Source organism: Symphodus melops, assembly GCF_947650265.1.
Source record: "Symphodus melops genome assembly, chromosome: 12".
Classification (NCBI taxonomy): Eukaryota; Metazoa; Chordata; class Actinopteri; order Labriformes; family Labridae; genus Symphodus; species Symphodus melops.
Window position 1 is genome coordinate 17,810,518 of NC_136702.1, and position 12,179 is coordinate 17,822,696.

The following is a 12,179-nucleotide window of genomic DNA, read 5'->3' on the forward strand; positions in this document are numbered from 1 at the left end:
GCAGTTTTTTTAATAGACTTACACGTCCACGTATTAACCCTTTCGACCTAGTTCCATTTGACCAATAAACAACGTTTCCAGTCTTTTTTTTTGGGGGGGGGGGGGGATTTGTAATAAAGCCCAAAGCCTCTCTTCAGTCACTTCAGACTAAACATTAAAATGGCAAATAAAGCTCTCGAAGGTTTCTTTTACATTATAAAACTTTTGCATTTTTTTTCATTATTTCAATCGACACAAAATTGACCTCCAACTTTGAAACACAACAGTTTGCAGAGGACAGTTTGAATCATGCCGGTTACAAACAAAACATGAGGGATGTTTCTTTATTTGAAGTATCAGTCATGTCCACACAGTGCAGACAGCAAAAGGTCAAACGTTGTGCTCATGACAACAACATTTACTCATGCATGTGACCCTGGCACCACCATGTGGTTACAGTTGCACATCTAATTTAGGAGTGTGCAGATCAAGTGTTTTGTCAGTTTATGCTTAAACCATTGTATCAGATTCTGAGATTATCCCTAGAAAACTTAATTGTATAATCTTTTATGGCTTTATGATACAGTCCAGCGATTTAAGACATTTTTAACATATAACTAGGACATCAAACTGTTTCTGTTTAAAATTAGATTATGCAAAACATGGACATACACATATGCTTTGTGTCCATCATCTTGGAGTTGGCAAAAAAATATGACATTATATTATTATTATTATTATTATTATTATTATTATTATTATTATTATTATTATCATCATCACACACATTAACATAATCACTTAATATTAAAGCTTTCATCCTTTGTTTTCAATGCAATATAGGGTCACTTGTAAGTGTGACCCAGACTCTTTTGTTTTGCAGAGTATATATTTATTTGAAGGCAGAACTACACATTGAAAGATCTGATTGTAACATTTCAGCAGGGGGGGACTCTAGTGGTAATCCAAATGATACTCCAAATAGGATTATCAGCAAAATATCCTTGTAAGCAACTTGCCCACATTTAATCTGATGTGTTCAAGTGTGTGAAAGGGATCTGAGAGAACGCACAGTCATGCTTATCATCACATTTCTACAACGTAGAATGTAGAGACCACACCTTTTGTAACTATACACACTATTCTTTTTCTCTCATCATAATTAGGCAAATATGTTTTATGGTGAAATGGGTCACATGACTAATGACTTACATTAGATTAACAATGAACTCTGATCACTTATATTGTGCTGCTGACAATTTAAGTGCACTTCACCTCTATAAAGATAAATGTGATTCTGTTGCTTGATAGCATTGTGTAACGGATTCATTTTGTTTGTCAATGGAGAACCTTTATACCATCAATCAGGGTTTTTGGTCATCTTAGACTTAATAAAATTACCCAAATAATTGAAATTCATTCAACTGGACTTTCTCTTCAAAATTTGAGATATAAAAAATTGTGGAAATTCCCATGCATGTTTTGGATAACACCATCAAATTGACAGAGAAAGACAATATCCATAATTTAACAGATCATAATATATGCTGGGGTCAGAGCTTAAATATGAAATGGTATACCTTCCTGTACAGAGAGATTAGCCTCAAGTTGGTTTTGGATGGCACAATAAACCAATAGAAAATACCCACATTCGGGGGCTTTTTTCACACATCCAGACTGGACAAACTGATCAGGCGGGCCGGCTCTGTGGTCGGCATAAAGCTGGATTCTCTGGTGACGGTGGCAGAGATGAAGACACTGGACAAACTGCTGGATATTATGGACAATGCCAGCCACCCTCTGCACACCGTCATCAGTAACTAGAGGAGCCGGTTCAGTGAGAGACTGTTCCTTCCCAAACGCAGGACCAACAGACTTAAGAACTCCTTTGTCCATCATGCTATCACGCTCTTCAACTCCTCACTTGGGGGAGGAGGACTAGAGTACATTGGACAGAGGGGTAGGAGTAGGAGCATCTTTCCTTCTACCCTCACTGTGCAATAACACATGGACAGTTTCACTTGTATGTGCAATAATCTCAACCAAGTGCAATAATCGCAATAATAATCATTGTCTATCGCCATTTTTTGTATATTGTTTTTGCTTCTTCCATGCATATTTTTTGTATATGTTTTACATTTTTTTCCAACGGAAGAGTGTTCTATTATTTATTCTATGTTATTCTTTATATTGTTACTTTTTTTGTTACCTGCTACATTTTATTGTATATGCTGCTGGAACCTACATTTCCTTGAGGGAGTCATCCCAAAAGGATCAATAAAGTTCAGTCTAAGTCTAAGTCTCTTTATGACTTTTGCACCACCATCACCATTTTTATAGTTTGCACAACAACAAAACTTCACTAACATTAGATACAGTATTTACATGGAAGGCTCTTTTTGATGTGTGTCTTAAAAGCAAGAAGTCAGATATGCCTCTTGTTTTAAAATTTTATTTGAAAATATGAAAATCTGTCTGAAATGGTGCAAAAATATCTAAATATCAATTTCCATTTACAGTATTTGAAGTTTGTGTTGTTTTTTGGTGGTGCTGATAACTTGGTGTGTTTGATTTGTCTATTTCATGGGATGACTTTGTCCCAGTATTGGAGTTGGTTGTCTCTGAACTGGGAGGTCAGGGGTTCGATCCCCAGCTCTCCAGCAAATAGGTTTGAGTAGACAGAAGACTAGAAAAGCACTATACAAACTACATTTACCAAGTCTATGACTGACTCACCCCATGCAGCTTTACTAAAAACTCACATTATTATGAGTAGCTTAAGTGTCAATATTTAAATATATATATATATATTTTAGTCCAATTATGCAGCACCATTTTCACTGTCCTCTCTAAAAGTAGCAGCCAACAATTCAGTCATTGTAAAGACCTTTCAGATATCATGATTGGGAAGCTCGTGTGGTGGGGGGTGGGGACAACCACAATCAATACTTTAATCATATCATAGTGTCACATGACAATGTGAAAAACTGTGTAAAAGGTCCACTTGTTCTGATGAACCAACAAAGAGTACTTGTAAGGTTCTGCAGACATTAGGAGCTGGATGTGGGTGTAACAGACAGGAGTATTCCGGTAATCAAGGCTCTGCAAGGCCCTGCAGTTTCTTTAGATAGTGGACAGGCATCTGGAATGATTTAGACGTTAAAGCTCAAGTTAAATTCCACAAAAGTGCCTTGTAACTCTGATGCTATCATTTCACAAGAGGAGGACTTGGGTGCCCTATTATGGCTTGCTTTGCATGCCACCAGTTTCCTTACAATTGTAATGTTGGTGTGTTATCAGACAGAGGGAGATAAAGGAGGTCAGAGGGAACACACGCAATAGACCCATTAATCTTGCATGTGACTGCCTTTCAACATCAAAAGTAAACAGGGAAGACGTTGCACCAATAAGTAAGCTACAAACATGAGTAACCAAATTTCAAAAGTCATACTGACCACTAGAGTTCATTGTTACAGATAGGGAATTCAGCTTGTTGCAGAATATAGGATTAACATGATTTTATGAAATGGAAAAAGAAAAACAGTTTTCTCTTTGTTTAATATTTGACTTTTTTATTTTTACAATTAAAATGGATAAACATACTGAATGGATATTGCTGTGACTATGTATGACTCATGAGAGTAAAACTAAACACTTGCATAGCTAATGTTGTCTTTTGTAATATATATGGAATGTAAATGAATACACTTAAATGTGGTAAAAATAAAGAAAAAAAGCTAAACTGAAGACAGTCTAAATTGTAGACTTCTCCACAAATCCCACTGGGAATCTCCACTCACTCCACTCCTGTGGTTACATAGTAGCCGGACAGCAAACGCAGTGACTTCCTAAAGAATTTACAAACACAGTCCCTCCCCCCATGCATACACATAAAGCTGCTCCTCTACAACCACGGCCACAAGCTAGTTTGCAGAACAACAAGGAAGAAATGAGAAGCGGGGTGTGGTTTCCTACTCTGGGTCTGCTGGCCTGGCTCTGCTGCCTCTGTCTGGGGCCTGTTCAGGGGGGAAAGGTGCTGGTTTTGCCTGTTGATGGAAGCCACTGGCTCAGCATGAAGATACTGGTGAAAGAGCTCAACCAGAGGGGGCATGAGGTGTTGGTGCTGGTGCCGGACAGCAGCCTGTTGATCCACAGCTCAGAGAGCTTCAAGACTGAGGTTTATCCAGTGTCCTTTACCAAAGCTGACCTGGATGGACGATTCGACCAGCTGAGGGAGGGACTATTTCTCAAGCCACCACAAATTACAGATATGTTTGTCAATGTACAGCGTTTGGTAAACTTTACAACATTACAGGGGGAGGCTTGTGAGAGTTTGCTGAACAACCAGCCTTTGATGAGCCGGCTAAGAGGAGGAGGCTTTGATGTTGTGCTTACTGACCCCTTTCTTCCCTGCGGCTCCATCCTGGCTCATCTCCTATCCATTCCAGCTGTTTATTTCCTGCGTGGACTTCCCTGTCAACTGGATACAAAGGCAAACCAATGCCCATCTCCTCCCTCCTACGTTCCTGTGTCCTTCTCTGGCAATTCAGACATCATGACGTTCCCACAAAGAGTTAAAAACATGTTCATGTATGGTTTGGAATCCTACATGTGCACAATAATGTACGCCCACTTTGACGATCTAGTCAGCAGGCATTTAGAAGAAAAGATGACCTACAAGGAACTTATAAGTCATGGTGCTATATGGCTTCTCAGATATGACTTTACGTTTGAATGGCCTAAACCTATCATGCCAAACATGGTTTTTATTGGAGGTATCAATTGTGCAAAGAAGGCTCCTCTGCCAGCGGTGAGTACTCTAAGAATGTAAACATCTGTGATCACTTCAGACAAATCACTCATTCTTACTCTGTGTTCAATGAGGATCAGAACATGTTCACACGCGTAGGACTTAGTAAGTTTTAACAGTCCAAAATTCTTTGTAATAGTAAGCAACCACCTTATGACCTGACCACCTGCTTTTTGTAAACATAACAATGAGCATGGTCTTGTTACCTGCCCTTTTGTTAATGTTAACAGACAAACAGTAAGGTCCTTTACCTGCTTTTGTAAAGTGTCTTGAGATAACGCCTGTTATGAATTGACGCTATATAAATAAAGATTGATTGATTGATTGATGACAACATTAGACCTTCTAGCTCATAATATGCTAATTTTTTGAGTTAATTCTCCAAGTTTAGAACCGAGGTAAAAAGAAAGTGAGTGTTCTTCGACAGTTATTTGGGTTTTGTAAATCATTGCCAACAATATGTTTGAAAACAAAATGTGTCAACAGTTTCACGACAGAAAGTGCAGTCATAGGTGAAACTTTAAAATATGCTTTTGTGTATTAGGCCACTCCATATCAAAAGCTGAGTTTTTATTTAAATGTTCTGTTTCCCATTCTCCCTGCAGGAATTAAAAGAGTTTGTGGATGGCTCTGGAGACGACGGGTTCATTGTGTTTACCTTAGGCTCAATGGTGTCCAACATGCCTGAGGCGACAGCTAATCAGTTCTTTGAAGCCTTCCAGCAACTGCCTCAAAGGGTAACAATAAACTAAAGAGACTCCATCACTTTTCATAGATTCAATCAAACAGCTTTAGTCAATGCAAACAGTTTACTACTATTTATGCTCTTCAAATAAAACACTCAAGGCAAACACAGATTGGCCAAAGTTTTTTCACACTCAGCATATCATTTAAAATCCTAATCAGTTTTAACTAAAGGACTTTGTTCCCTGTCCTACCTTGTCTGCAAAATTCCCCTTTCATTACAGTTTCCACATGTTAAAAATATAAAGTTATTATTAATATTATATTACATTATTCTTACAGTGACAGTTGTTGTTTATGTTTCAGGTTTTGTGGAGATACACTGGAGTCCCACCTAAGAATGTACCAAAGAATGTCAAACTTATGAAGTGGTTACCTCAGAATGACCTGCTAGGTATTTATCCAGGCAGCATACATACTGTACATCATACCATTCAGACTAAGTAAAATACATTCTAACACATGTACCTGCAATGCGCTTGTGATTGCATGGAGCTTTAATTGTGTCTACTCCTTTTCAGCCCATCCTAAAGCCAAAGTCTTCATCACTCACGGAGGAACCCATGGCATCTATGAAAGCATCTGTAATGCAGTACCCATGTTGATGTTTCCATTGTTCGGGGACCAGAGTGACAATGTAAACCACATGGTGGCGCACAATATTGCAGAGAGACTTGGTATTTATGACGTTACCACTGAAAAACTATTGGCTGCGCTAAAGAAGATCATTAATGACAAAAGGTAAGATAATAGAATGTTAATACACATAGCGTATTATTTTGTCCTGAGCTTTTCTGAAGCATATTGAGTATATTGAATTTCCATCCCCAGTTATTCAACAAACCATTATCTGTTAACAAGCCAGCAACCTTCCTCTCCCTCTAGTTTCTTATCATCATTTGAATAACAGAATCTGGTGACACAACTGCATGCACATATGCAGCCGGTATATGAAATGACCCCCAGTGTAGAAAAAATAGTTTTATAACAGCAGAAAAACTCAACATTAAACATTTAAGCATGAGAGACATTTATTAAACCCAATGAACCAACATTATTTGGACAAAAAATAACAATCTGATTTTTATATTTGATAGGTACTTTATTCATCTTGAAAATAATAAGACTTATCACGACTCTGTGATTGCAGTTAAACTGTGCTTGATTCACTTCATCAGTTTTATTATTTACACTCTCACAGCTGCCCTGTGAAATTTCAATCAAACAAAAGATGTTTACCTTCAGTGTCTTCCAAGACAATATTTTGTTTATTTTAAAGTTAAATAATGTTGCATCCTTTAGCATTTGCAAAATTGTTTTTATTAACACTGTGGTAATACCCTTGTGTGCTTCATCGGCTCACTTATTTATTCCTGTGTTGTTTTATTATTGCTTTGTTTGCTAACACGCTATAGCAGAGTAGCTTGAAACTATGCACATTTGATTTTCCTGTGAATGTGCACAGACAAAGCAGGGACTATTAACATATAGACCAATCGCACCTTTATTGTTTGAAACTACCCTTTTACTATAATGCACCTTACACCTTTATTAGGCTCAGTGGTTTTTGGAGTCTGGGTAACTCATATAACTTTTTCCCAAACTCTATCTATTGTTGTCTAATGAAATAAGTACACATTGTTTAAAATGGCCAATTTGATGTGCCTTTGTTTAATCTTTTTTTTTTCTTTTCTGAGTTTTTTTTAAGACTTCACTGTTTTAGTATTGTTGTGGTAAAACATGTTTCAGAACAACTTTTAATCAAAATATCCTCCTCTCCAGTTACAAAGAGAACATTGTGAAGATGTCTGAAATCCATCTGGACCGTCCTGTTCAGCCTCTGGAGCTTGCTGTTTTCTGGACTGAATTTGTCATGAGACACAAAGGAGCCTCACATCTAAGAGTTGCTGCACATGATTTGAACTGGATTCAATACCATAGTTTGGATGTTTTCGGCTTTTTAATTATGATTCTCTTCACTGTTCTTTGGGTAACACTCAAATGCTGCTCGTCCTGCTTTCGCAAGTGTTGCAGAAAGGACACTGCAAAGAAGAAGAAAGAGTAGTGGTTTTGTAATTCAACTTCACACTTTTTTTCCCTCATCTTTGAATGAAGCAAACAATGAATGTTAATGTTATGAGAACTTTCCAAACTGGTGTACTGTTTGAAGAGTTTATGTATAGAATAGTTTAAATGTGTCTATATGTGCATTGTACTTCTGCTTTTAAAATCACAGCCACAGTGCTTTTTTTCAGGTTGTCTATTGTACTCAGGGCCAAAAGCCATGAAAGGATGTTCAAACACACTTTTAAACATATACGATCAGAGTTTGAATTGTATTGGTGTGTCAGATTTGATTGAGATTTCTGTATCTTTATTTTCATATCAGTTGATGGTCTATGTATCCTACTTATTGTATTTAATTAGTTGGCTGTGTACAATAATCATTGTATTAATATGATGAATTATATATGATTTGAAAAATGTGGGAAATAAACCCTCAGTTGTTGCAAGCTGTGAAAAAATGCCCTTTTGTTGTTGTAGAGCCATGCAGATAATGTCTCAGATCAAAGTTATAATTGCCATCAAATCAAAGACTCTTTGCAAGATGAGTTATCTTTCCCGAACAGAGTCCAATGGCACATTATTAGGAAAGTGAGAAAACATCTGTTAGAAATGAAAGCAAAAACAGCTCAAGTAGTGCAAGCATGTTTTTTTCGAAGAGCAAAATATAGGAATGGAGCTTTAGCTGAACCCCTCCTGATTAAAAAAAATAAGTCCAAGCCCTGCAAAGGAAGCTGTTATAGCCAAGCATGTTTCAAGAGTCATTCTTTCGAGAAAATGGTAAAAAAGTCCATACAGCAGCTTTAATCGATGCCTTTAGATTTGTCGCCCTTACATTAATAAAGCCAATCATTTGTTTTATATTATAAAGAAGTTAACTAAACCAGGCTCTGCACATTTTAACATATCACAGTATGCCATTTTCTATATAAATCAACATAATTTAATTAACCCCTTACAGTTCTACAACATCTATTTTCTTTTTATTCATTTATTTGAAAGAGGATCCAACTTATTTCATTTTACACCAGTGTGACAGTTATCATAGGGGGCTTCCTAAGGTAAGGCAAGTTAAAACTGAGGGTAAAATTCCAGGGATTACATCATCTGTCTGATGTTATCGCCATCCTTCAAAAAGGGGCGTTGTTTAGGTGTGCCTTTGCACGCTACCTGTCTCTTTACAATGGTTGCTGGTTAACATGTAAGTGCAGAGTGAAAAGAAGGTGGAGAGGGGAAGAGCCAAAGTGTACAAAGAGCACTTTGCACTAATCAGCACGAAAGCAGAGTAAGCATGACTTGCAAGTCTTACCAAGTGTTTTCTGAAGGGGAAATTAGAGCACAAACATTAAAATAGGTGACAATAGGTAAATAAAAATGTAACATGTAAACTTAGTATGGAACAAAGTATGGAATAAAACTCTTAAGTGGAGCGGAATATGTAGTTGTCAAATTCTTTGGAACTCCCCACAAATTCCCCTGAAAATCACCCCAACACTGCCCCCTGCTGGTTACAAAATAGTTACATTACAAACAGCCATTCTCTACTGTTTAAAAACTTGCTATTCAGACAAACACACACTCAAGAGCCCGCTGTAAAAACAGTCACTTACAGCAAGCAGGCTGTCAGAACAATAAGATATAGTCAGCTTGTAGTAAGGAGACATTATGTGAATTGTATCCCTTCTATGGAGGAACAGTAATACTGTTTGCAACAACAACAAAAAAAAACTTGAATTTCCCTCGGGATCAATAAAGTATCTATCTATCTATCCATCCATCTATTAATCACTAGAAAATCAAACACTACAGATATGAGCAATGTGAATTCAAAAAAAAAAAAAAATGCTGATGCACTTTATTTTATCCACGCTAAGCTCAAAGTAAAATAATTCCTTTATATAAAGGAATATGTTTTTTTATCAGACTCTCATCCAAGCCTTACAGATATCTGGCCATTTGGAGCAATTTGAAGCTGAGAATCTTGTCCCACTGTTACGTTTAGAGATTCATCTGGTTTAATTGTTTCATTTTCTAAAATGGACTTTTAGCTCATTTGACCCATCTCATACATTACATCCTTTTCAATCCAATGGTAAATAATAAATGGACTTGAGCTTGAATAGTGCTTCATATATTGTTTTTTTCCTAAGTCTTCAATTTTCTATTCTTTTTTTAAACATTGAGAAACAATGGAACAAGAGATAGTATCATATCATGGGATTGCGTTATATCACTGTAGAAAGTCAAGAAAGTATTGCTCACAAAATCTTTCTCAGTTTGTCTCTTTTCAAAACAGAGAATACCAAATAGGCTTTCCTTTTTGAATGAAGAGACAATCAGCAAAGGTACAGAAAACTTACAAAGACAATTAAAGTGATCCAATGAACATATTACCTAACTCAAATACATGCAAACAGCACCAGTTAAAATGCTATCTGATTTGCAGGACATTTTTTACATTAAGTGTGTTTTACGAATATTAATACCTGCTTTTTGTCTGTCGTACATTTAGATTATTCATCATTGAAAAATGAACACTCACCAAAGGAATAACAAGCATCTCTTACGTGCTACAAAAAAGGTGTGATTTCCCACATTGGTTGATTTATGTTCCTGCCCACCCAGTTTCCTTTTAGCTACAATAGGTTGTAGGTAGAGTATCAAATAGCTCATCTTTTGTTCAGCAATCATGAAAATCACATACTGCTTTTTAAGTTTCTTTCAGCTGCTCTCTCTAACTGGTAAGATGAATTCACATTTATTTGGAAAGCATTGCATTAAAAGACAGGACAATATGTGTGTAGTTTTAAAAGGAGACATGGTTGTTATTATTCTATTTTCAAATAGATTCTGTAATTACTGTCTATGGTTTAGTTTGAAATAAACATCTGCAAATGGGGCTCTTGTCCTGAATAACAGTAATACTTGTTTATTTGTTGATAAATTGGGATTTTGTAATGTTTCAATATTAACCTCGTCTCCTCATGTTAGGGTCCTCTGAAAGTGGAATAGTGGGTGGTAGGGTTGCAAAACCTCATTCTAGACCCTACATGGTATCGCTCCAAATCGATAAACATCATATATGTGGTGGGACACTCATTCGGGAAGACTTTGTTCTAACTGCGGCACACTGCAAAAAGTGAGTTTACCTTGTGTTTACAAAGTATCATACATTTTCATGATTTTTGTGGTACACAAACTTCACATAACTGCTTTCATACCTTTTGTAAAGATCATTTTGGGAATTATTTTAAACAGCTTTTACCTAAACTAAAATATATTCATTCTAACCGGTTGTACATTTGATTTATCATGTTATATGTAAGTTGGTTATAGTCTGGAGATAGGGCGTTTCTTCATATTGTTCTTAATAATTCACATTTTTATAAAGACATTTAAAGGACATAAATTAATTGGATCTTTTTTGTCTGTATACTAGGTCCATTTCAAAGTGCTGAATGAAGTGTTATTCTTGTGTATATCTAAATATGTACATTTGTCTATGTATGTCAGATCGGATGACATGACAGTAGTGCTTGGAGCACATGATATAAGCAAAAGAGAGAGAAGTCAGCAACGGATTCAAGTGGCCGAGTTCTATCCACATCCGAGATTTACTGGAGAGTACGATTATGACATCATGTTACTTAAGGTAAACAAAAACAGTATTTTTTTTTTTAATTAAAACTTAGACAAAAATAACTGTAATTCATTTAATTTACTGTTAGTAGTTGGACAATGTATTTAAGGCTTTTGATTTTGCCCTTTCTGTTTTGTGTTCTGTGTCTTATGTAAAGCTAGAGCTGCAGGATGCAACACCTTTGCACTAAACCTGACCCACATGAGAGTGTGGAGATGAAAGGCTTTTTTTTTCTAAAGCCAATGAAAAGTTTGATGGCTCAGTTAGATCAGGAAATACTCTTTAAAAAAATCTGATGCAAGAATGTTCTGTAATTTCAGAAGGTCTCATTTCTCTTTTGCAGTTAAATAACAATGCCACTCTGAACAAGAACGTAGCAGTCATCAGACTACCCAAGAGAGACAAGGAAATCAGGGCCAACATTAACTGTGATGTTGCAGGATGGGGCATGACAAAAAATAAGGGACCTTCCTCAAACGTCCTAAAGGAGACCACTGAAAAGACGCAATTTAGCTTTGAGTGCAAATACCTTTGGGCTGAATACTTCAATGTTCAACACATGATATGCACTACATTCGACAAAAAGAAGGGAGGAGTTTGCCAGGTAATCAAACAATGTTTGTAAAGATCAGACATTTAGAATCCAACCATTAAATTTGACAAAATTCATCCAAACATTTTCCTCTTTATTCATGTCAAACAAGTTTATTTGCCGTATTTCTGACTAATCCAACAAGTATTTTCCTGTTGCCTTTTTCAGGGGGATTCAGGGGGACCACTTATCTGCAAGAGCAAACTGCAGGGTATAACAGCTTACACCCTGGAAAGTGATTGTAATAATCCCAAGTATCCCCATGTCTTTACCAAACTCTCATTTTTTATTCCCTGGATTGAGAAACGGATGACTGGATAGTTGAACTCTGCAAGAGCTTCTATTCTGAG

At 36.6% G+C, this 12,179-nt stretch overlaps 2 protein-coding genes across 2 annotated transcripts; both read left to right on the forward strand.

The window, feature by feature from the left end:
- Positions 1-3,885: 3,885 nt before the first annotated feature.
- On the forward strand, positions 3,886-8,046 carry LOC306832464 (UDP-glucuronosyltransferase-like). The gene is made up of 5 exons (XM_079357166.1): positions 3,886-4,789; positions 5,395-5,526; positions 5,840-5,927; positions 6,055-6,274; positions 7,316-8,046. The coding sequence occupies exons 1-5, from the start codon at positions 3,929-3,931 to the stop codon at positions 7,596-7,598; spliced, it is 1,584 nt and encodes a 527-aa protein (XP_079213292.1). The 5' UTR covers positions 3,886-3,928; the 3' UTR covers positions 7,599-8,046.
- Positions 8,047-8,158: 112 nt separating this feature from the next.
- On the forward strand, positions 8,159-12,151 carry LOC306832471 (granzyme B-like). The gene is made up of 4 exons (XM_079357177.1): positions 8,159-10,338; positions 10,589-10,736; positions 11,111-11,249; positions 11,581-12,151. The coding sequence occupies exons 1-4, from the start codon at positions 10,287-10,289 to the stop codon at positions 11,860-11,862; spliced, it is 621 nt and encodes a 206-aa protein (XP_079213303.1). The 5' UTR covers positions 8,159-10,286; the 3' UTR covers positions 11,863-12,151.
- The last annotated feature ends 28 nt before the right edge of the window (positions 12,152-12,179 follow it).